General features: G+C 36.8%; 1 protein-coding gene across 1 annotated transcript in view; it reads left to right on the top strand.

Moving 5' to 3' along the window:
• The first annotated feature begins 238 nt into the window (after positions 1-238).
• Positions 239-26,484, top strand: part of LOC131164538 (E3 ubiquitin-protein ligase SPL2) — a 34,049-nt gene continuing 7,803 nt past the window's right edge. Inside the window, exons 1-2 of the mRNA XM_058121804.1 lie at positions 239-842; positions 1,694-1,795. Coding sequence (XP_057977787.1) covers positions 477-842; positions 1,694-1,795 — 468 coding nt within the window. The 5' untranslated portion in view covers positions 239-476. The remainder of the gene's footprint in view (positions 843-1,693; positions 1,796-26,484) is intronic.

Here is a 26,484-nt window from a genome sequence, read left to right as displayed (position 1 = left end):
AACATATGTACCACAAACTGGTACTATTGTTTTTTAATAACAATCTAACACACACACACATATACATATAACTTCCATAACACTTTTTTATTTTATTTTATAATAATGTATTTAACATTAGTATTTTATAATAATGTATCACTTTGTGTTATCAAAATTTTAATTTCCACATATTTTATTACGTTATTTTAAAAAAAATAAGTAGTTAAACATCCTAAAATCGACATGTTATGGTGTCATGAAGGTCTTGACTATATGTTGCCCAATTTCGCCCGTAAATTTGACTCACTTGTTGGGAACGACCGATTGCTGCCGCAGCAGGTTTTCTAATTGCCGACTGCTCTGTATCTCCCTGCATTTTCTTCCGGCCACCTCTCCGAAATCTGAATTCCTTATCATCTCTCCATCTGAATTTGTGCCCTAAATCTCTCATTTTCCCTTCGAATTGTCCGCAAGATGTGAAGACTAACCATATCATGTCTGCTCACGACCAAGCAGCCGCTGCAATCCTTGCCCAAATTGCTCTTGCTGCTGACGGTGCGGTTCTTGGGCTAGCCCTCGCCTACGTCGCCGTCCGAAGTATCCTCAAGTTCACCTTCACTTCCTCTGCTCTTCGTCAAATCAGCAAAGCCCCCTCCCTTCGCGTCGCCGATCTCCGAACACTGCTCGATTGCTCCGAGCCTCATGATTCCTCTAATCAGTCCGATGGGAAACTCGTGGTTGTTCGCGGCGTCGTCGAGGCGAAATCGGCAGTCGATGGGAACTGGAAGGGCTTCCGGCCTAACGTTCTGGTCTCTCACGAGTCTGGTGAGAAAGGCGTCGTTTTGCAGACAACTCAGACGGTACGTTGGGGTGTTTTATTGTCTTCAGATATATAATGGTTGAATTTATGAGCAATTGAGGCTGTTTCAAAACTGTCTTGTCATTTGTCTCTGATGAAGTATGCTGTTCGATTGTTTCTTTGCCTGCTGTTCACAAGAGAGAGAGAGTTGTAGCATCTCTGAGCTGTACTGTTTCTAATAAAAGGTTTTTCTAAGGACTAAAGAAATAACAATGCAATTTTAAGGTCTTTTTTTTCCCCATATATTAAACTAGATTTCAGATTCTTTGATTGGTGTATTATCTGTTTGAGCGTTTTGTTGTTTGCTTAGCTAACTCAGGGGAAAATATAATAGATCGATTTGTGCTTGGGTTGAGCCCATCTGGAGGCATAACAAAATTGCTCTCTCTGTGCTACATGTTTTTTCTTAGCAGTGTGGTTCTGTGAATTAGAAGATGAACTAGATGAAGGAAAGGAAAATGAACTACAAAAAATAAAGGAAATTGCATTGGTAATATATTTTTTTCTGTCAATTCTACTTTAATTTATATGCAGGACCATTGTTTTTTCAAGCTCTATTCTTTAAAGGATCATTAATGTTTTCGTTAGTAGCTAACTTTATTGCTTAGCTTATGAAATTTTAGTTTTTGTTTACATCATTTCATCCCCAGGCAATTGCCTTGTTTGATAGTATACAATACTTGAGGTACAAACAACATTATCAACTGTTTCCTAAAAGTGTAAAAAGGGTCACGGAGACATAATTTAGCTATCCTCAGCTTAGATTTTGCCGTAATTGAGAAGGGTTTGTTATATAATTTTAGGTCTACTTTTGATAACTTCTAATTTTGATAGTGGGCAAATCATTTGCAGTGTATATACAATGAATGGAGGGGCTTTCTTGGATGGACTTCTGATCTGCGTGCTCTATTTGCAAAATCTTGGAAAGAGCAAGAATCTACCTCCTTGAGAATGGTATTCAATTCTATTATTGTTTTTTTTTTGCTAGGTAGGAATGGTATTTCATCGAAATTTTTGAAAGCTAGGGTTATCTATTCATGGATGTGAACTAATATATCATTTATTTTCCTTAATGGAAATATGCAAGGCAATGTTGCTTTTCAATTTTTTTTTTATTAATTCTAAATGTTTAAATGTAATTAGGACAAGCAGCTATTGTTTGAATACGTGTATAAATTTTGCTAGAACAAGCACAAATTTAGGTGGAGTTACAATTCCAAAAATCAATTGATAAGTTTGCAATCAGTTTAGTATTGCTGGTGGCAAATCAAGAGCCATAGTGGGTGTGGGGAAGCACGGAGATCTAGAAGAATCAATGACTTGAAGTGTATTGGGTGTGTGTAATACTGGGCATATATTAACAATATATGTAGAGTTGTTAAAGATATATCTTTATGCAATATTCTAATCTTTTCACACACAGCTTGTCCCAAGTTCGGGTAAAGGAGGAGGGTTGACTTAGATAGCCGATAGCTAACATAAAACTTATTAGATATCTGTGAATCTCCTACGAGCGATGTGGTGCACTTATACCAAGGTGTAGTGAGAATTGGCGAGGATGGGTCAGGTTGTTGCTCCACAGTGATGTGCTGTGTTGATACCTGGGTACCATGACAAATATGCAGGGGTTCCTACAACTTTCTTGATGTAGGAAGGTAAAGAAGTTAGTTCATGAGACTAGGATTAGATTAGCAACATGGAATATGGGTACACTTACAAGTCAATGTATGGATATTGTTGACAAAATGATTAGAAGAAAAATTATCATAATCTGCCTTCAAGAAACTAAGTGGGTAGGGATAAAGTTAGAGAAATTGAAAAATCAGGATTTAAAATTTTGGCATATAAGAAAAGAAAAACGTAAGTGGGTAGAAATCATTGTAGACAAAGACTAAAAAGTTGTTTTGTAGGCTTGTAGTTGTTAAGAGAATAGGGGATAAAATCATAAAAATCAAGATGGTCTTAAGTAGTGATAATAAATGTCTTTAGTGCTTATGATCCTCAATTACAAGTAGTAGAAAGCCTAAAAAGATAATTTTGGTAAGTTATGAATAGTGTTATACAAAGGATAATAGGGATTGAGAAAATATTCATAGGTGTTGATTTGAATGGACACATTGGAAAGGATAATAAAGGATATGAGAGGGCACATGGAGGACATGAGTATGGAGATAAAAATGAGTATGATGATTTGATCGAAGACTCACTATGTCCTTTGATTTTATCACATGAATGACATGCTTTAAGAAGAGAGAAGAACATTTAATAAGCTGGAGTGCACATAATAAAAGTCAAATATATATATATTTGTAACTAGGAGAGTAGGTTGAATATCATGTAAGATTTGTAAAGTTATCTAAGTGAAAGTTTAACCACACAATATAGAGTTCTAGTGATAGATATTTATATTAAAAAATTGAAGAGAATGGGTAACTTAAATCAATGAAAGAGAACTAGGTAGTGGAACCTAAGGAAGAATATATAATTATGTATATATATATATCACTATTTGCATTGAAAAATGGAAGAGAATGGGTAACATAAATTAATGCAAGAGAACTAGGTAGTTGAACACAAAGGGAGAATATATAATTTTATATATATATATATATATATATATATATATAGGCCTCTTTATAGCATCCAAAACTCTAATCTTAATTTCTTGTGATTTTGAATTTAAAAAATAAAATAAAATTATTAGAGGAACAAATCAAGACTGTTTGGAACAAAATAATAATTGATATACTTATTATAATTTTTTTTCCACACAATTCAAAACATGCATTTATTGCACTCATTTCTTGTATATATTAAAAGAGTTTAATGAAATTGTTCTTATGGGATGATGTATGGGAAATGAGTGCAATAAATTTGTGTTTTGAATTGTATGGGCATTACAATAAATATATTAGTCATTATTTATTTATTTAAATGTTCAAAAATGCTTGATTGGTTTTTCTAATTTTATTTTATTTTTTACTCAAACTAAGAAGTTTATGGTTGGAGTTGGAGGTAAGGCTGTAATGAGTTCTGTTCAGTTCGGTTATCGGCAAAACCGACAACTGAATCGAATTCCTCAGTTTTCAAAAATTATAAACTGAAATCGAATCCTAAACCGTTGGTTAATAAAAAAACCAAACCGCTGGTTTTCCTGTTCAGTTTGGTTAAATTCGGTTTTTAAAAAAGTTTTGAACTAACAATGTGTAAATTTAATACCCAAGACATCTGTTGGGCTGAACCCAAACATTTATGTCGTATATGGGTCACAAGCTTTGCTTTTAAAGCTCACTATGGGCCACAGCCTTTGCTTTTAAAACCCACTACATTGCTTGGATAGGGGGGATGTATCTGGTATTTATAAGAAGAAAATGTATTGCCTTCCTAGTTCCAATTGATGTGGGAAGGAGTATTGCAAAGGCTCCCTGGGCAATTGGATGTGGCGGATGGGAAGCACTCATTACCACTTGTATAAAACACCTTTCCCCTTCTAACAACTTATTATTATTCTGAATTCTGAGTTATAGTAAAATTTATTTATTTTAAAATGAAATAAAGATTTTTTACATTCATAGGGTGTAATTAGAAATTATAGTTAAATTATTAAATATTTATGAATATAATTATACAATTTTAATATTAATATTATATACAATTTAATGTGTGTGTTTATTCGGTTTTTTCAGTTTTTTGGTTCGATTCTCAGTCAGAAACTGAAAATGAAACTGAAACTGAGTTTTTACTTTTGAACACTAGAACCAAAACTGAGAACTGATATACCGAACCAGAGAGGTTTTCAGTCTGGTTTTGGTTCAGTTTTTGATTTTTTGGTAAAATTTGTACACTGCTAGTTGGAGGTCATAATAAGGGCCCACACAATTTAGGATACATATTTATTGGATTCCTTTAAAAAAGAAAGACATTCTTTTGATGTATGGCTAGATGTATCGATTAATTGCATGTTTTTCTTAAGAAATATTTAAAATAGGTCAATTTAATTTTGTATTCTTCATACAAATCACATGCATTCCAAGACACATGCTATTAGTTGATAGCATGATAACAACATGTTTTAGTATGATGATGCTAGCTTCTTGATAAAATTTACAAACATGCTTCTCAAATTCAACGTGGTACTCTTTTTAGTTCACCATAAGCTTTATGATGATTGCATGGACCCGAAAAAATATATTTAGTTATTGATTAATCAAATTAAAAGAATAAGCAATAGTAAAAACAAATTATATAAGTTTATAATTTATTATTGATTTATTTTGATAGAAAAAGAACTTCATTAACAAGAGAGAAGAATTTACGAGGGATGGAGGATAAGAGATCCTCCTAAAACCAAAGAAACAAAAAGTTTGCAATTTATTTTTGTATGTTTTAAATTATATATTTTATAATGATATGAAAATATATATTACGTAATGCTTAACAAATTAAATAGGAAAGATCCCGTGCATTGCATGGGTATCTGCTAGTAAAATTTAAAGGTAAAATGATCAAAGAGGAAGATTGAACAACAAAGGAATGTGTACATGTAAACACTCTTTGGTGTAGGATAGCTAATTCCACTAAAAAAATTGCAAAAGGGATTTTGGTGGATCTAAAGGAAGATTCTTAGCTAGAAAGTCAGTGGTGAGATCAAGATGTTCAAAAAGCTGTAAGAAGACAAAAAAATTTGGTATTAAAAATGGCAAAATATAGAATCATGGAAAACTTTGAAAAGAATAAAGTGGCAAGAAAAGATGCAAAAAAGGCAGTTAGTAAAGCTAAACATAGAGCATGTGATACTTTATATGTTAGGTTAGATACAAAGAAGCGGAAAGAGAATATTTAAACTTGCTAGAGTTAGAGAGAATGAGCGAGAATTTAGGTAATGTAAAATGTAGAATAAATGAGGATGATACTGTCTTGGTTAAAGAAGTATACATAAAAGTAAGATGGCGAAGTTACTCAAATAAACTATTTAATGAAAAGTGAGTAGAAAGCTTAAACTTAGAATTGAGTAATTGAAAAATGAGGGAAAAAGCTAAAAGTGTGAGATTTATTTGGAAAATTAGAGTTAATGAAGTTAAGATTGCATTGAAAAAGATTAAAAATTGAAAAGCTATAGGAGCGGATGACATCCTAATTGAAGTTTGGAAATGCCCAGGTGATAATGGAGTTATATGTTGTTAAAGCTCATTGGCTTTGGGAACCTCATTAAGCTTTCGTGGTCCACATTGCACGTTGAGGGGAAAGCCAACTAAGCTAGATTTACAACTAAAGGGTTTGAAAGAGAAGCTCGAAGTGTGGAATAAAAGCACTTTTAGGAACATTCAGGCGAAGAAAACCATTATTCTGAATGGCATTAAGATCTTTGATGAGCAAGAGCTAAGACAAGGGCTTAGTTCTGATGAAAGGGCCAAAAGAGTTTTGTTAAAGAAGGAACTGATTGAGGCTATTAGCCTTGAAGAGTTCTCCTAAAGGCAAAAATCTAGAGCCTTATGGCTCAAGGAGGGAGATTGTAATACTAGAATTTTCCACCAAACCATGAATGCGCATCATAGATTGAACACCATTTCCAACATTGAAATCGGAGAGAACACCTTAACTGAGGAGGAGGACACTAAAGGGGGAATCTGCAACTTTATGAAGCTCTTTACTTTGAATCTAAAAGCTAGAGACTTGTAGTGGACGACATCAATTTAAAATCTGTTAGCCCCCTTTGAGAAAGCTGAAATCCTCCAATCATTGTAGATTGCAATGGAGACTGTGGATATAGGTGTAATCCTAAGAAGGGGGGTGAATTGGGTATTTTAAAATTTTTTTTGAAACTTATTTACCAATCAATCCTTATTTCTATGTTTAACTAATTAATGGCTGGAATTTGATGTTGAATTGAATTACTAAATCAATGAATTCCCTTTTACCCAATTAAATGCGTGTAAAATTATTCAACATACACAAGCAAGCAGGAAATTGAAATACGATGCGGAAAATGAAAAGGATAAGGGAAGAGAGAATGTAACCACAATTTTACGAGGTTCAGCAAACCCGGCCTACGTCCTCGCCTTGAGCAACCCACTCAAGGATTCCACTATAATCCCTGCTCCTTAAATTGGGACGGAGCTTCCCTTACAATCCGCTGCTTACAAGAGGTACAACTCCCTCCTAATCCGTTGCTTGCAAGAGGTACAACTTCCTCCTAATCCGCTGCTTACAAGAGGTACAACTTCCTCCTCACATCCGGTTCACAACCCGAACCGTGTTTACAATTAGGCTCAAATCTGCAAACACTCAATGTTGCTTCTAACAAAAGCTGGTGATACAATTCAAATTCTTAACACATTAACATATGTTTGAGGTGGTTTCGTGTTTGAAAGTTAACCTTGGAAAAAGCGAATCATTTTGGTTGGAGAAAATGTAGATGGGCCTCTCCTTGCTAGTCTTTTGGGCTGCAAAAAGGTACTTCCCCTATTAACTACCTTGGGCTACCTCTTGGTGCTAACAAATGAGTGTGGGGTCCATCCCATCATTGAGAAATTTTGAAAAAGGCTGGATGGATGCAAGAGGAATTTCTTCTCGAAAGGACTCACTCTCATTAAAAGTACCTTGACAAATCTTCCTGTTTACTTCATGTCTCTCCTCCTCCTTCCAACTTCAGTTGCTAAGAGACTTGAAAGAATTCAAAGGAGGTTTTTTTGGGCAGCTTTGGGGCGAAAAATTTCACCTTGTCAAATAGGGCATGGCGAAACAACCCTTTCATTTAGTAGAGGCTTGGGTTTGAAGTCCCTCTAGTCTCCACACGTTCAATAAAGCCCTATAAGGGAAATGGTTATGGAGATTCATGACTGAGAAATATCACCATTGGTGGGGAATCATTGTTGTGAAATATAGGCTTGAACATAACGGTTGGATCTCCCAGCCTAACGGAGGACCCCATAGTAAGGAGTGTAGAATTTTATCAGGAAAGGCTGGAATGATTTTGTTTCCTGTATTAGGTTTTAGGTGGGGAGGGGGGACAACATTTATTTTTGGCATGATTTGTGGCATGATCAAAAAGTTGTTAGTGTCCTATTCCCAACCATCTATAACTTTGCATGTGATAAAGATGCTTGGGTCAGTCGACACCTTCAAACCTAAGATCAGGGGCTCTTCTAGAACATCCCCTTCCTTAGAAATGTGGATGATTGGGAATTGAACCAGCTCACGGGCTTTTACAGTGTTCGCTACAGCTACTAACACCATAATAGCACCGATCTCCCTATTTGGACCTTAGATGTGAAGGGGGCCTTCACCATTAGATCCTTTTAAAAGAACCTCTTCCATTTGGTGGCGGACAATGCTATTTTCCCTTGGACTCAAATTTGGAGGACTTCAGCCCCCACAAAAGTTGCCTTCCTTGTTTGGGAGGCAACCCATGATAAAATTTTGACCATGGATAACTTGCAGAGAATGGGTCTGTCAATTGTCAACAGACTTCCCCCCCTTTGCATGGTTGACACAGAATTGGTTGAGCACATCCTCCTCCACTCTGCTTGGACAAGGAATCTCTGGAATACGATGCTGTCTCCGATCGGACAAAGGTGGCTCATCCCTAACTCTACGGGAAGGGAACTCTGGACCTGGAAGGAGATTCAAGAGAAAGGCTTTGCTCCTCATTCCCTTTGCAATTTTCTAGTGTGCTTGGAAAGATCCGAATAGGTGATTGTTCAAAATTTTCATCCCTCAACAATCCAAATCAGTAAAGAACATTGGTTTACTGCGGTTAATAGTTGGCACAGTAGGACTGTTATTAATGATTTTGATGTAATCTTGATTTGTGTGACACCCTTCAAGGTGCTTGATTCAGTGTACCATGGGCTGGCATCCTTTTGATGCCTCTTAAATATAGTTTCCTTTACTTCTCCAAAAAAAAAAAAAAAAAAAAAAACACATTTAAAAAACCTAGGAAAAATGCCAGACAAATGGAGGAGAACACTTTAATACTCATTGAAGATCTGCCGCGTATGGAAGGCTACCATGCTCAACAACTATATTTGAAGGTCTGTCGCATGTGGAAAGCTACCATTCTCGGCCACTCTAAATATGGAGTGTGTCGAGAATCACAATTAGTGTGTCCTAAATTAGACTTGCCTTATTAGCTATAATTTCCTAGAATTAATTTTACAGAGTGTGAGTTGATTTCTTTCTATTTATAGGCACCTGACTTAATGTATAGAAGCAGCAGTATGTAATGACATTATACACAATATAATACAAAAAAGTCATTCGTTAGTTTTTTCTACTTGGTATTAGAGCCTAAGATTTTTAACACCCTAGCCTTACAGTCGTGAAAAAACCCTAGCCGCACTTTCCATCCCTGGGAAAACCCTAGCCACCATCAACTTCTTAAGCACACAAACTCAGGCCGAGAAAGAGGTTTAGCTGCCACCCTATCAGGCCGAGAGAAAAGTCCAACCATGAGGTTCAGCTGCCACCCTCTCAGGCTGAGAAAGAAGTTCAGCCGCCACCCTCTTCTCAAGCAAAACCCTACCCGCCGCATGTCCTTACCCACTCGCAACCAGAAACCTCACAAATCACCATGTTTGTTCACAATAAACATCTTGTGTCAGCTATGCAATTCAACAGCCGGCATGATCAATCCAACGTCCCGATGGTGTTTGAGAAGCTGAATTCTACCAATTATGCCAATTGGGCACAATCAATCAAGATGATCATCGGAGGGAAAAGCAAGTTGGGATATTTAGATGGCTCTAAGAAGCAACCAGAAGAAGATGGAGCTGCAGCAGAGAGATGGGAAGCTGAGAACTCACAGGTGTTGGCTTGTTTGATCAACATTATGCAGCCAAACATTGGGTGTAACTACCTATTCATGGAGAAGGCAAGAGATCTATAGGCATCTGTGAAAGAGGAATTTTCAAGTGAAGGTAATGATGGTTCAATGTATAAGTTGGAGAATCAGATCCAAGACACTAAACAAGGTGATTCCGATGTTAACTCCTATTTCAGTATTCTAAAGGGATTATGGTTGGAATTGGATTATTATCAAAATTTAGAGCTTGAGAATACTCATGTGCCAATTAGAGTTACTCGCCATATGGAGAAGGGTAGGATGTATAAAATCTTGACTGGTTTACGATCTGAATTTGATAATGTGTGCTCCATGGTGATTAGTAGAACTCCTTTTCCTTCCCTTAGTGAAAAGTTTTCTTAATGGTATGAAGTGAAGAGAGCAGAAGAAAGGCCATGACTAAGTATCGGAGTGGAGAATTCGTGGCTATAGTAGTCAACAGAGATCATTGACCTCCAAATAAAAGGAAGAAAGGGGACGATAAGGACAATCTTTGGTGTGCCCGATGCCATAAATGGAGGCGTATTATTGACACTTGTTGGGAGATACATGGAAGACCAGGAGGTAATAGAGATAAAGGTAAAAAGGTGAGTAAAACACATATGGCTGAAGGTGCTCAACAACAGGAGGAGACTGAGTCAACTTTTATTAACAAGTTACTAGAAATCCGTGTTGAGATTGCTAACTCCACAGGGGGTGGTAAAACTTCCTGTGCACTCTCTACTACTTCAAATAAGTGCAACACATGGATTGTTGATTCAGGTGCTTTAGACCATATGATAGGAAATAGCTATGTTTTTATCTCATATAAACCTAGCCTTGGTAACCATAAAGTTGAAGTTGCTAATGGTTCAGCATCAGTAGTTGCAGGAAAAGGAACAATTCATCTTGGAGGGAAACTAACATTACCTCATGTTCTGCATGTGCCTCGACTATTAGCAAACCTAATCTCTATTCAAAAGTTATGTAGGCAATTTAACTGTTTAGTGTGTTTTTTTCAATCTGGTTGTTTTCTTTAGGATCTGACCTCAATGCAGAAGAGTGATCTGTGTATGGAAGAAAATGGGTTGTACCTGGTGAAAATGCACAACGGGCACCAACGACAGATATGATTGACAAGTTTTCATGAAATGCAACGATCTGGTGATCATCCTGAAGCTTGGTTGTGGCATATAAGACTTGGTCGTCCATCTTTTCTTGTTCTTAGTAAAATGTTTCCTAGTCTAATGAAGCCCTCTGATGTATCCTGTTTTCATTGTTCTACTTGTGAATTAGCTAAACATCATAAAGTGTCCTTTTAGTACTAATAAAGCATCTACTCCTTTTTCAGTTATTCATTCAGATGTGTGGGGACCTTGTCGCATAATCTTCTGTCTTTAGTCATCGTTGGTTTGTAACATTCATAGATGAGCACACTAGACATATGTGGGTGTATTTGATGCGTGACAGATCTGAGGTTTTTTCACTGTTTGTTATTTTTTACAACATGATCCAGAATCTCTTTGATACAAAAATCTGAATACTTCATAGCGACCAAGGTAGAGAATATGTCAATAATGACTTCAAAACATTCTTTACCAAAAAAGGCATTATTCACCATGCTGTGTGCGCATATCTCTCCTCAGAATGGTCTGGCAGAAAGAGAACTGGCACCTTCTAGATGTCACTCGCAACTTACTCTTTAATCATAATGTTCCTATGCTTTTTTGGGGTGATGCGCTCTTAACTGTTACCTTTCTTATTAACAGGATACCTTCTAGAGTTTTAGACTTTTAATCTCCATTGGACAACCTCAAAGCTATTTACCCCATGGTTAAATTCTATTCTAATCTCCCACTATGCGTTTTTGGGTGTGTTGCCTTTCTTTAAAATGTGTCCAGCAATATTAGTAAGTTAGAACCTTGTGCAACAAAGTGTATTTTCCTTGGGTACTCAATGTTTCACAAAGGGTAAAGGTGTTAAATTGTTTATTAGTAGAGATGTCACCTTCCATGAGTTGGTCCCATTTTACCTCCCTACTGCTTGACAGGGGAGAATAGCGTCAATCTCGAGTAGTTTTGGAGTCCTAATCAAGGTCTAGATCAAGTCTCTGCCAATTGCTATGCCTACTGGCGTGCAGGAATATGGAACTATCACAAAACACCCTGACCTGCAGCCTGAACAACTTGACCACCCTGACCTGTTGCCTGACCACTTGCAGTCTGAACACGCTGATCTGCGGCCTGATCTCCTGCAACCTAAACATGCACTTGGAGACATCCTACCACCAGACAATTTGCAACCTGAACCTAAACCCACAGACAACCTGCAGCAGACTAACTCTTCTAAATTGCCAAAAACAACAGTCTTTGACATACCAGAGAACTAGAAAGACACTACTGATACTAGACAAAGAACCAGACACAACTGAACCCATTCATTCCTCACAAGATCCCTTGGATGCATTAGAGGAAAGTATATCTGAAGGTACAAACCCAGCTTTAGATTTACACAGTAAACTTGATATGCCTATTGCTATTAGGAAGGGGGTTCGAACATGCACTAAACATCCATTGTCAAATTATGTATCCTATCATGGTCTTGGACCAGTGTTTAAAGCTTTCACTACTAGCCTAACAAGTCTTTCATTGCAAAGAATGTCATAGAGGCTCTTCAACAGGACAATTGGCAGAAAGCAGTATTTGAAGAGTTGGAAGCGTTAGAAAAGAATCTGACGTGGAAGTTGTGCACACTACTAAGAGGAAAAAGGGCAGTTGGTTGTAGATGGGTATTTGCAGTAAAGTAAAAACCAGATGGAACTGTTGAAAGGTTCAAAGCACGCCTAGTAGCTAAAGGATATACTCAAACTCCAGGTGTTGATTACTTTGAAACTTTTTCTCCAATGGCTAAGATTAATACAATTAGAATCCTACTGTCTCTAGTAGCAAATATGGATTGGGAACTGAAACAATATGATGTTAAGAATGCATTTCTTCATGGAGAACTTGAGGAAGAGGTCTACAAGGAAATTCTACAAGGAAATTCCACTAGGGCTAACAAGAGAAGATGTAAAGGGGAAAGTGTGTCATCTTCATAAATCCTTGTATGGACTAAAGCAGTAACCTAGAACATGGTTTGAGAAGAATGGGTTATAGGCATAGTTAAGGTGATCATACGTTATTTATCAAACACTCTATAGGTAACAAAATTGTTGTTCTGATTGTGTATGTAGATGATGTTGTTGTTACAGGAAATGATAAAGAAGAAATGGAGAATTTGAAAATGAGGATGGCCCGAGAATTTGAGATCAAAGACCTTGGAAATCTAAAGTATTTTCTGGGAATTGAAGTTGCTAGATCTAAACGGGGTATTTTTATCACTCAAAGGAAATATGTTCTTGATCTTGCAAAATAGGTTGGGATGGAAGGAAGTAGTCCCACATGAACTCCAATTGAAGCAAATGCCAAGCTAAGAGTGAATGAAGGGGGTGAAGCAGTTGATAAGGGAAGATGCCAATGGTTGGTAGATTAATTTACCTATCATATACTAGACCTGATATTGCTTTTGCTGTAAGTTATGTAAGCAGGTTCATGCAGTGCCCTGGTAAAGAACATATGGAAGCCGTGAATCGAATCCTAAGGTATTTGATGTCTTGCCTAGGAAAGGGCATCCTAGACAAAAAACATGATACACCGAATGTAAAAATCTATACTGACTTTGATTGGGCTGGATGGCTGGATGATAGAAGATCCACTACAGGATACTTTGTGTATATGGTGGGAAGCTTAGTTACATGGAAGAGTAAGAAGAAAAATGTTGTTGCTAGATCCAGTATAGAATCAGAATTACGAGCCCTAGCTAAAGGATTAGATGAGATACTATGGATTAAGCTAATCTTGAAGGACCTATGAATAAACATCAATGGAACCATGAAGCTCTACTGTGACAACAAGTCAGCAATCTCATTAGTTCACAATCCGGTACTACATGAGAGAATTAAACGTATCGAGATTGATAGACACCTCATTAGAGAGAAAATTGAGTTTGGAGGAGTGTGTATGCCATATATCCCTACAACTCAACAAGTGGCATATCTGTTTACTAAAGGGTTAGACCAGAAGACTTATGAAGCTCTGGTGGACAAGCTTGGAATGATTGACATTTATTGCTAGCTTGAGAGGGAGTGTTGAAGATTTGCCGCATATGAAAAGCTACCATTATCGACAACCCTATTTGAAGATCTGTCGCATATGGAAAGCTTCCATTCTCGGCAACTCTTAAGTATAAAGTGCTGAGAATCACAATTAATGTGTCCTAAATTAGATTTGCCTTATTAGCTAAAATTTCCTAGAATTAATTGTATAGATTGTGAGTTGATTTCTTTCTATTTATAGGCACCCGACTTTATGTATAAAAGTAGTAGTATGTAATGACATTATACACATCATAATGCAAAAAGTCGTTTGTTAATTTTTTCTCGTATCTATATAAAGAAATAAAGAGATATATAAAATTGTAATAACTATCATTAAATTAAACTTATGAGTCATATAATGAAATTGTAGGAAAGGGTAATTGGACAAATATTAAGGCTAGAAATGAGGGTCTTGGAAAATCAATTTGGTTCTAGGAGACGTACTACAGAGGCGATATACCTTTTAAGAAGATTAATGGAAAAATTTATTGAAAACAAGAGGATTTAGCTTATTGTTTTTATTGACTTATAAAAAACATATGATAAAGTACATAGAGAAGTTCTATGATGGGTTTTAGAGAGAAAGGAGCATATACTAGGTATATTGATGTCATTAAGAATATATATGATAAGAGTAATGAATAGATTTACAACTATTAATGGAGAGTGGAGGGAATTTCTAATAATAATAGGTGTTCGTCAAGGATATGCTTTGAGCCGTTATCTTTTTGCATTAGTAATGGAGATGAACTTATTAGGTTCCATGGTATGTTGTTTGTAGATGATATTATCTTGATTAATGAAGATCGGAGTGGAGTAGAGTCTAATTTTGAATTATGGAAATAAGCTTTAGAAGCCAAAGGTTTTAGGATGAGTAGAAATAAGATAGAATATATGAATATGATGAATATTGGAGGAAAGGTTAAATTTGAGGTCAAGAAATGAATAACACTACTAGATTTGAATATCTTGGATCTATTATGTAGGTTGAAGGAGAAATCAAAGAAGATGTTAAATAGTTAAAGCAGGGTGAGTAGAATGGAGAAGTGCTCTAGGTGTGTTGTGTGATTGTGGAATATCCAAAAATTTTGAAGGAAAGTTTTATAGAATGACTATAAGACTAGCTATGCTGTTTGTATCATAATATTGGGTAATTAAGAAACAATATATCCAAAAAGTAAAAATTATTGAAATGGGTTGCTAAGGTGGATGAGTAGTATGACGTTTAAAGATAAATTAGGAATGAATATATTCACAAGAAGTTACACATAGACTTATGGAAGATGAGGGGTGACTCAGATGGTTTGGACACTTGTAACTTAGGTCAAATAGTGCACGCGAGAGGAGGAGTGAGTTATTTACTATTAGAAAAAGTAGAAGGGTTAAGGGTAGAACAAAAATAACTTAGAGTGAGATAGTTAGGAAGAATTTAATAGCCCTTAAATTGTTGGAGGAAATCGCATACATAGGTAGAAATGGATTTATGTAGTTGACTCCACCTAGTGGGACTTCAAGCTCGGTTTGTTGTCTGTTTTCGTATATAGATCTGTTAAAAAATGTGTCTTAACATGCAAAATAACACAATCACATAAAGGCATTTATTTTCATGTGCAAGATTACATTGTTTTTCCATCTCTGTTTAATCCAAAGTAATAAAATCTTAGGACCACTAAAAGTATTTGGAGATTTATGAGAGTGAATTTTCTGATAACAACAAAAAGGCTCTATTATGATTGGAAGAAGGTTCTGTCAAATTCTTGTGTAGGAACTGTTGAATCAAAATTTGTGCAGGAACTGTTGATTCAATGTTTTGAGGTGGGAGTTTTTCATTTAGTATATTAACTTCAAGCAACAAAGTTGGTCAGATCTTTATCAACAAATGGTTTCATAATGTTGATAAGATGATATGTATTCTAGAATATTTTGCTGCAACAAAATAATTAAATATTGGCATTCGTTTTCAATGATGTTAATTTCCTGAATCTTATAAGCAAGTGGATCATAATGTCCTGATGGACATTTTAATAGCCTAGGACAGCCATAAACTCAAAGCCAGATTTAAATGCCTAAATGAGTAAATGGCAAAGGAGGTAGTCCAAAAAAACCTCACTGCAAGCTTGCTAGGCCAATCTACTGGCTACATAAAGCTAAACAACTCCAGTTGACGTTTTGTAGGCCAATCAAATGCTCTAGAGCAGCCAACAGATATGTTTATTAACCCTTTATAGTTTATACGATCAGTTAGTAAAAATGCAGTATTTATTGGAAGATTCCCACTTTGCCTAGTGTCACGGTCCGCCTCTTTTCACACCGTTGTGAAGGGCCGTGCGGCGCTAGCTAAAGTACTCTTGCTTAACTAGTCAGCCTATCGTTTACCAACATTCATCCATGAAGCACTTTCATTAACATTCATTCAGATAGCAATGGAAACAATAATCAATTTATGAAAGCCGTGACAAGCAAGCAGTAAACATTGAAGCAAACGTAATTCATTAACAAATCCTCCGTTGACATGTTGTACTTAGCGAGGGAGGCAAGTAGGCTAAGCACGTTGACAATTGCTAGTGAGTTTTACAATGATTAATGAACACTCACCCTCCCCTAAAGAGGTTTTTATGTAATTATCATCCTGACACTAGGAAACATCAAAGTGACCGAGGAGTCATAGTGTCTTATTTGGCTTACAAAGATTCTATTAGCAGAAAATAACCCTACACTAGTATTTACATGATGGAAACCCATCCTAAGCACACGAGATAAGCGGTCACAGGCAAGCATAATGCCCTGAACAAGCTTAGCTCGTGACGTTCTCCCCCACTTATGTGGTCGACATCCTCGTAGACTTTTGGCGATAGGTACACTTCAACTTTGTCCACGAATGGCTTCAAATCTTCCACAGAAATCCAGCTGATTTCTTTGTCATCAAGGCACTTCCACTTCACTTGAAACTTCTGCCGCTTCTTCCTTAAGGATATGAACTTTCTATCTGCAAGGATCTCTTCGACTCCATGTCTGTCAAGTTGCACTGTCTTCAACTTTGCGCTGTTTGATTGATTTCTGCTCAGGTCGTTGGTGTTGGCATTGATTGGCTTGAGGCAGTTGACATGAAACGGCGGTCTTCTCTCCTGATTTGCCCCCTTCTTCATCTGTTCAGAAGCTTTCTCCAGATAGGCTTGGGAAAACTTTGCATTCTGTCTCCCTTCACTGGTAAAGATGTACGCCCTTGGACTCTTTCGTCTGTACAGCTCACCCACCGTGTGAGGTAACAACGGCAGCTGGCCTGTAACAAGCTCAAAAGGGCTCTTGTTGGTTGTTGAGCGCCTTTGGGCGTTGCCATAGAACGGAGCCACATCAAGTAGTTGCACGCCATTCTTCTGGTTGTCGTTGACAAAATGGTACAAGTACTCATCTAGCAGCTCTCTGAATCTCTTCATCTGTTTGTCTATCTGTTGGCGATAACTCGAAGAGATGTCAATATGTGACCTGAATATCCTGAAAAATTCTGTCAAGAAGTTGTCAATGAACATTAAGTCTCGGTCACAAATAATAACTTGGGGAACACCCCAATGTTTCACAATAGCCACAAGGAACAATTGTGTCGTCTCCTCTGCCGAATAGTACTTTGGTGCGGCCGTGAAAGTACCATACTTCTTCTGCTCCCCCTTGTCTTGTTGGCAAGTGAGACAAGTTTTGGTATAATCAACCACATCATCCCGCGTGTGCGGCCAATAATACCTTCCCAGTAGTCCTGTCATTGGAGTCATTCTCTGCGAATACCTCTCAACGAACATCCTGCTGTATTTAGTAAGGCCAAGAAAGGATTGCAACTCCTTCACTGTCGTGGGGATCTTCCGTTCTTGAATCATCCTTACCTTCTCCATACCCCTCCGGATACGACCTTGTTCAACCACTTGACCAAGGAATTTGTTGCTCCACCGAGCGAAAGAGAATTCTCCTTCTTCACATCCAGACTTTTTTCCCTCAGCCTGTTGAACACCTTCCGTAGATGCTCTTCATGTTTCCTCTGAAACAACACCAATGCTCCCAACGGTGTTTCGGAAGGGCAAGCACATCCCACTTCCAATTCATCAAGTTGCTTCCCCAACTCTACTATCTCTCGAGGCGCAATCCGACATGGCCCTTTAGCAGGTGGGTTCACTCCTGATAACAACTTGATTTCATCCTCCACAGTCCGTCGTGAAGGCAAATTGTGAGGCAGCTTATCCGTCAGCACCTCCTTATACTCATCCAACACCGCTTGGATGGTCGTAGGCTCCAGCTCTTGGCCTACTTCTTTGTCTACCACCACCGTGGCTAGACGTGTCTGCTCACCCTTACCCAATCCTTCATTGAGTTGTATGGCTGAAAGGGACATCTCGTCGTCTCCTTGGGTTGCAACGACTTGCACCATGCACGAGTGATCTCCCATCAGACATAGGGAACCAGCTGAAGGCATCAGCACTGCCCTCGTCCCCCTTAGGAACTCCATTCCTAAAATGACTGGAAAGTCATCCAATGGCACTGCTGTGAAATTCACATGACCTTCTCACTGTCCAAGCTTCACAGTAACTTGCTTGGCTACTCCCAGAGTAGGCTGGGCTACAGAGTTAACTGCTTTCATGCGTCCTGTATCTTTCTCTAAGGATAAGTTGAGTCTCCCTGCTTCCAACTGCGAAACAAAATTATGAGTAGCCCCCGTATCCACCATAGCGCGAGTACTCTTCCCATTTATCCTCAAGTCCACAAACATTAACCCTTTTGCTCGTGTAACTTTCAGTGTTTTTGCCTGCTTTTCCAATGCGTTCACCAGCCGCACTGAACCCACCCTCGGGGCATCATCCTCTTCCCCATCGTCTTCCACTGCCTGTTCTACAATGGAAGCCTGTAAAGCATTGAGTGATGCTTTGTGAGGGCACTCAAAAACTCTATGAGGACCTCGACACAAGAAACACTCAATTTTACCCTTTCCCTTTCCATTGGGTGTGTTGAACCCTTGAGACGACGAAACTTCCTGTGAGGTTGATGATTTAGAGTCGGCTCCCCCACTCTTGAGTTTGCCATTCTTGAAAGACTTTCCACTGTTTTCCTCTCCGCCAAACCGTTTGGACGAAGCGGTATCATCACTAGCGTAGTCAGTCAAGCGTTCTGCAGTCGCTTGTGCAGTTGACAAGTCTTGAACCCTTTGCCTATGAAGTTTAGTTCTTGCCCATGGTTTCATCTCCTCAAGAAAATAGAACAACTTGTCATTCTCCGACATATCCCGAATATCCAACATTAAACCAGAAAATTGTTTCACATATTCGCTGATTGACCTCGTATGCTTGAGATCTCTTAGTTTTCTCCTTGCATTATACTCAACGTTCTCAGGAAAGAATTGAGCCTTGAGCTCTCTGTTTAGGTCTGCCCAACTATCAATTAGACAGCTTCCATTTTCAATTTCTCTGTACTTGGTACGCCACTACAGTTTGGCATCACCAACCAAGTACATGGTCGCAGTATCTACCTTTGCCTGTTCTGAGGCCATCCTCACAATGCGAAAGTACTGCTTCACATCAAACAAGAAGTTCTCTAACTCCTTGGCATCTCGGGCACCCCCATACGTCCTGGGTTCTGGCACCTTGGTCTTGCTAACTCCCGGAGTGTTGGAGTTCCCCATAGCAAGAACCATCACATTCATCTTTGCATCCAGATCTGCCATCCGGGCTTGCAAAGTTTCAACTGTGTGGCGAAAGTCCTCTGACATGTCGCCTATCAAACCTGCTTGACGTTTTTGTGATCCCATCACCTCATCAACAAGTTCTCTCATCTGGGCCACCTCCGCGGCCATAGTGTTGGTTGTCTCTTCAACCTGTGCTTCCAGTGCACTAATTCTTTCTGCATTGTTTGGAGCCATGGTCACTTACCAAAGCTTTCCAAATCCAACAACGAAGGCAATCGAATTCACATCGCAACTCAACCTTGGGCTCTCACCAAGTGTCACCGACTTGGCTCTGATACCAAATGTCACGGTCCGCCTCTTTTCACACCGTTGTGAAGAGCCATGCGGCACTAGCTAAAGCACTCTTGCTTAACTAGCCAGCCTATCGTTTACCAACATTCATCCACGAAGCACTTTCATTAACATTCATTCATATAGCAGCGGAAACAATAATCAATTCATGAAAGTCGTGGCAAGCAAGCAGTAAACATTGAAGCAAACATAATTCATTAACAAATCCTCCGTTGACATGTTGTACTTAGCGAGGGAGGCAAGTAGGCTAAGCACGTTGACAATTGCTAGTGAGTTTTACAATGATTGATGAACACTCACCCTCCCCTAAAGAGGTTTTTATATAATTATTATCTTGGCACTAGGAAACATCAAAGTCACCGAGGAGTCAGACTGCCTTGTTTGACTTACAAAGACTACTAGAAGAAAATTAGCCTACACTAGTATTTACATGATGGAAACCCATCCTAAGCACACGAGATAAGCGGTCACAGGCAAGCATAATACCATGAACAAACTTAGCTCGTGACACCTGGCCATGCAATTGAAAGTCCAGGGAAAAAAAAACCAGTATCACTATACAAGAACAAAGGGAAGAGTGGACAAATTCAGAGTCTTAAGAGTCTTACACTTGCTACAATTAGAACTTAAAAGAAAAAAAATAAAAATAAAAAACTTCCATTCACATACTTGAAAACTTGATAAGAAAGCAACCCCTTGAATATGTTTTCTGTCCAGAAAATAGTGAGAGGGATTTTGGACCGATTCTTCACCTTACATTTTTATCTAAAGACCCCTTCCCCCCCCCCACCCTAAACAAAAAAAAAAAAAAAGAGCTTTCATTTCAGTCTTGGAAGTTGGAACATACCTAACAGATTCTTATCATTGCATGGGTCTGTTCCCCTATAGAGCTCTACCAAATGAAAAATGAAGAAGAGTATGGTTGGCCTGCCTATTATCATTCTTGTGCAAAAAAAACTGATGTATGAATTACTAATATTATTTACGAAATTTTCACCTTTGTAGCTAATCTAAGTCCAAGATGTGCTCCCAAGTGGATTCTCAGACGAGAAAAAGAGGAAAAAACGTCTTTAGCATGCTTTGCAGCAGAAGAAAATGAATTTATTATAAAAATAAGAATGTATAAGATAATACAACAACAACAACAGCAAAACCAAGCCTTAGGTCCCACCAAGTGGGGTCGGCTATATGAATCCTTTTTTGTCAATTTATGCGATCATGAACCATTTCTTTTGACAGATTCGGGGCTATTAAATCCTTACTCACTATCACCTTTCAAGTTATTTTAGGTTTATCTCTATCCCTTCTACTACTTCTCCACAGTACTAACTCACTCTTCCTCACTGGTGCATTGTGTAGCCTACGTTGCAACTGTCCATACCATCTGAATTGTCCCTTCCTTATCCTATCTTCTATAGGAGCTACATGTAACATACCGCGAATATGTTCATTCCTTAATTTATCTTTTAGTGTTATACCACTCATCCATCTAAACATTTTCATCTCGGAAACTTTTACTTTTTGGATATTCAGTTTCTTCATCGCCTAACATTCTGATCCATATAACATAGCAGGTCTTATAGCTGTATTATAAAACTTCCCTTTTAGTTTTAAGGGTATTTTACGATCACAAAGCACACTTGAACAACTTCTCTATTTTACCCGACCTGCTTTAACTCTATGTATTACATAATCTTCAATTTCTCCTTCAACTTGCATAATAGATACAAGACATCGAAATTTACAAGTGCTACTTATTTCTTCATCATCAAGTTTAACTTTGTCTTCAATATTCCTTCTATTACTGAAATTACATTTCATATATTCTGTCTTATTTCTACTTATCCTAAAGCCTCTAGATTCCAAAGCCTCAAGTTTCATCAATTAATACAATATCATTTGCAAACAACATACACCGTGGAACCTCATTTTGAATACTCTTAGTCAGTTGGTCCATCACTAAAGCAAAAAGATAAAGGCTCAAAGCATATCCTTGATGTACACCTTTGGTGATTGGAAATTCTCTAGTTTCTCCTTCTATAGTCCTTATAATAGTCATTACTCCATCGTACATATCCTTAATGACATCAATATACCTATTACATGCACATTTAAAAAAAAAAAAAAAAAACCCACCATAGCACTTCCGTAGGTATCCTATCATATGTTTCTACAACAACAACAAACCATGCCTTAAGTCCCACTAGGTGGGGTCGGCTATATGAATTGTTTTCCGCCAATTTATGCGATCATCGACCATTTCTTTTGATAGATTCAGGGATATTAAATCCTTATTATCTTTTCCCAAGTTATTTTAGATCTACGCCTACCCCTTCTACTATCCCCCACAGTAACTAACTCACTCTTCCTCATTGATGCACTATGTGGCCTACGTTGTAAGTGTCCATACCATTTGAGTTGTCCTTCCCTTATCTTATCTTCTATAGGAGCTACACCTAACTTACCGCAAATATGTTCATTCCTTAATTTATCTTTCAATGTTATACCACTCATCCATCTAATCATTTTCATCTCGGCAACTTTTACTTTTTGGATATTATGTTTCTTCATCGCCCAACATTTCGATACATATAGCATAGCTGGTCTTATAGCTGTCCTATAAAACTTCCTTTTCAATTTTAGGAGTATTCTACGAACACAAAGCACACTTGAAGCACTTCTCTATTTTACCCAACTTGCTTTAGCTCTATGCATTACATCATCTTCAATTTCTCCTTCATCTTGCATAATAGATCTAAGGTATCGAAATCTACAAGTGTTATTTTTTTCTTTATCATCAAGTTTAACTTTGTCTCAAATTACTAAAATTACATTTAATGTATTATGTCTTATTTCTACTTATCTATAAGCCTCTAGATTCCAAAACTTCTCTCCATAATTCTAACTTAGCCTTTACCCCGTCCCTAGTTTCATCAATTAATACAATATTATCTGTAAATAACATACATCATGAAACCTCCTTTTGAATACTCTTAGTCAATTGGTCTATCACTTAAGCAAAAAGGTAAGGACTCAAAGCATATCCTTGATGTACACCTATGGTGATTGAAAATTCTCTAGTTTCTCCATCTATAGTCTTTACACTAGTCATTACTCCATCGTACATATCCTTAATGACATCAATATACTTACTACATGCACCATTTTTTTCTAAAACCCGCCATAGAACTTTCCTAGGTATCCTATCATATGCTTTCTTAAGGTCAATAAATATCATATGCGAGTCCCTCTTCTTTTTTCTAAACTTTTCCATTAATCTTCTTAAAAGATATATAGCTTCTATGGTAGATCTCCCAAGCATAAAATCAAATTGATTTTGTGAGACCTTCGTTTCTAATCTTAATTTTTGTTCAACTACCCTTTCCCATAGTTTCATCGTATGACTCATAAGTTTAATTCCATGATATTTATTACAAGTTTGAATATCTCCTTTATTTTTGTGTTTAGGTATTAAAGTGCTTTTCCTCCATTCATCTGGAATTTTCTTAGTTTTTATAATTGTTTTAAATAAATTAGTTAACCATATAATTCCGTTATCACCTAAGCATTTCCAAACTTTAATTGGGATGCTATCTGGTCTCATAGCTTTCCCATTTTTCATCTTTTTTAGCGTAAACTTAACTTTGTTAACTCTAATTTTGCGAATAAGTCTCATATTTTTAGTCTTTTCCTCATTTGACAATTCTAAGTTTAAGCCTTCTATTTGGTTTTCATTAAACAACTTACTAAAGTAACTTCGCCATCTTTTTTTAATGTCTTCGTCCTTAACCAAGACAATATCATCCTCACTTTTTATACATTTTACGTTTCCTAAGTCCTTGCTCTTCCTTTCTCTAGTTTTAGCAAGTTTAAATATATCTCTTTCCCCTTCTTTTGTATTTAATTTATCATACAAACTATTAAATGATCTATATTTAGCTTTACTAACGACCTTTTTTGCATTTTTTCTTGCCTCTTTATACTTTTCAAAGTTATCCCTATTTCTACATTTTTGCCACATTTTAAACCTTTTTCTTTTTGTCTTTATGGCTTTTTGTGCATCTTTATCCCCCCACCAACTTTCTTTGTTATTCGAGAATCTTCCCCTTGATTCACCTAAAATCTCTTTTGCTATCTTTTTAATAGAGTTAGTTAATCTACTCCAAAGAGTATTTGTATCCATCCCATCCTGTATAGTCCAATACCCTTCTTTGATAATTTTATCTTTAAATTTTATTATATTTCTCCTTTTAGGTTCAACCACCGAGTTCTCTTACACTGATTTATTTTATCCTTTTTCTTTCATTTTTTAATACTTATATCTAACACTAAGACTTTATGTTGTGTGGTTAGGCTTTCACCTAGAATAACTTTACAATCCTTGCATGATAAACGATCTACCCTCATAGTTAAAAAAAAAAAAAACCTATTTGACTTCTATTTTGTCCACTTTTAAAGGTTATTAAGTTTTCTTCTCTCTTCTTAAAGCAAGTATTCATTATACTAAAATCATATGACATAGCGAAGTCTAAGATCATCTCTCCAGTCTCATTTTTGTCTCCATATCCATATCTTCTACGTATCCTCTCATAATTTTTATTATCCCTTCCAACGTGTTCATTCAGATCTCCTACTATAAATATTCTCAGTCTTTGGTATGCCTTGTGTAATACTATTCATATCTTCCCAAAATTGTCTCTTAAGATTTTCTGCTAAACCGACTTGAGGAGCATAAGCACTAATGATATTTATTATCCCTTGTCTTAATACCATCTTGATTTTTATAATTTTATCCCCTACTTTATTTACATTAACAACGCTATCTTTTAAGTTTTTGTCTATAATAATTCTTTCTCCATTCTTATGTTTTTTATTTCCAGTGTACCAAAGTTTAAATCCCGATTTATCAATTTCTTTAGCTTTCTCCTCCACCCACTTAGTTTCTTGAAGAAAAATGATATTAATTCTTCTTCTGATCATTGTATCCATAATTTCCATGCTTTTACCCGTAAGTGCCCCTATATTCTAAGTTGCTAATCTAATCCTAATTTTCTGAACTAATGTCTTTACTTGCTCACGTCCAGAATGATGCAGGAACCCTCGCATATCATATGTTTTCTCTAGTTCAATAAATACCATATGCAATTCTTTTTGCTTTTCCTTAAACTTTTCCATTAATCTTTTTAAAAGATATATAGCATCTATGGTAGATCGCACAAGCATAAAACCAAATTGATTTTTTGAGACCCTTGTTTCTAACCTTAATCTTTGTTCAATTACCCTTTCCCATAGTTTCATCATATTACTCATAAGTTTAATTCCACGATAGTTATTACAATTTTGAATATCTCCTTTATTTTTGTATATAGGTATTAAAGTGTTTTTCCTCCATTCATCTGGCATTTTCTTAGTTTTTATAATTGTATTAAATAAATTAGTTGACCATATAGTTCCGTTATCACCTAAGCATTTCTAAACTTCAATTGGAATGCTATCCGGTCCTATAGCTTTCCCATTTTTCATCTATTTTAGTGCAAACACTTAACTTTGTTAACTCTAATTTTGCGAATAAGTCTCATATTTTTAACCTTTTCCTCATTTGTCAAATCTAAGTTTATGCCTTCTATTTGATTTTCATTAAACAACTTACTAAAGTAACTTCGCCATTTTTATTTAATGTCTTTGTCCTTAACCAAGAAAATATCATCTCACTTTTTATACATTTTACAACTCTTAAGTCCTTGCTCATCCTTTCTCTAGTTTTAACAAGTTTAAATATATCATTGTTCCCATCTTTTGTATCTAACAATGCTAGTAAGTCCCCCATTTTTTTTTTTTAATGAGAAAAAAGGTGTATTAGAATGTGAAAGAGGAGTTACAAAGAAATGGACGGGAAATAAAAATATAAACAAATAAATAAATAATAAATAACAATAAAAATTAGCCAAGGAATGCCAACCAATCCCGTTGGGTATCAGAAAATCATGCTCCTTTAAAAACAACGAGCAGAAGTACACCAAAGCGAGGCCAAATAATGAATCTTTTCCCATAACAAAGATAGTTCAGTTTTTTCCCATAAATATATGAGCATGTCATTCAGTCCATAAGCCCCAAGAACAGTGAAAACTGCACATATCCACAAAGCACGAGCATCCTTCCTTTTACCAAAACCAGCAAAAGAAGTGACCAACAAATCCTCCACCAATTCCGGACAAGCCTAATTTTCTCTCAAAAGGCCAAAAAACTTGTTCAATATTCCAACTTTTCCAAACAAACAAGCTGGGCAGAAACAAATGAGACAGTTTCAGAACTATCAAGAAAAAGAAATGTAGTGTGGGAGCAATTGCCTTTGAAGATCTCTTACTCTGCAACAGATTGTTGGTGTTAACTCTATTAAAAACAACCAACCAAATAAAAGCCTTGATCTTTGAGAGAACTTTGGCCTTCCAAATAATTCTATGGAGTGGAAAGGTGATATTAGTATTAATCAAGTAGTCGCTAAAAGATTTGCAAAAATAAGCCACTGAAGAGTAAAGACCAAGAATGTGTATCCACCCAAGGGAAGGTCAGTGAGTCCCCAATGATATCAACAAGGAAGACAACCCCTCCACCTCTTT

Source organism: Malania oleifera, chromosome 9 (genome assembly GCF_029873635.1).
Source record: "Malania oleifera isolate guangnan ecotype guangnan chromosome 9, ASM2987363v1, whole genome shotgun sequence".
NCBI classification, from domain to species: Eukaryota; Viridiplantae; Streptophyta; class Magnoliopsida; order Santalales; family Ximeniaceae; genus Malania; species Malania oleifera.
This window is presented reverse-complemented; position numbering and strand designations above follow the sequence as displayed.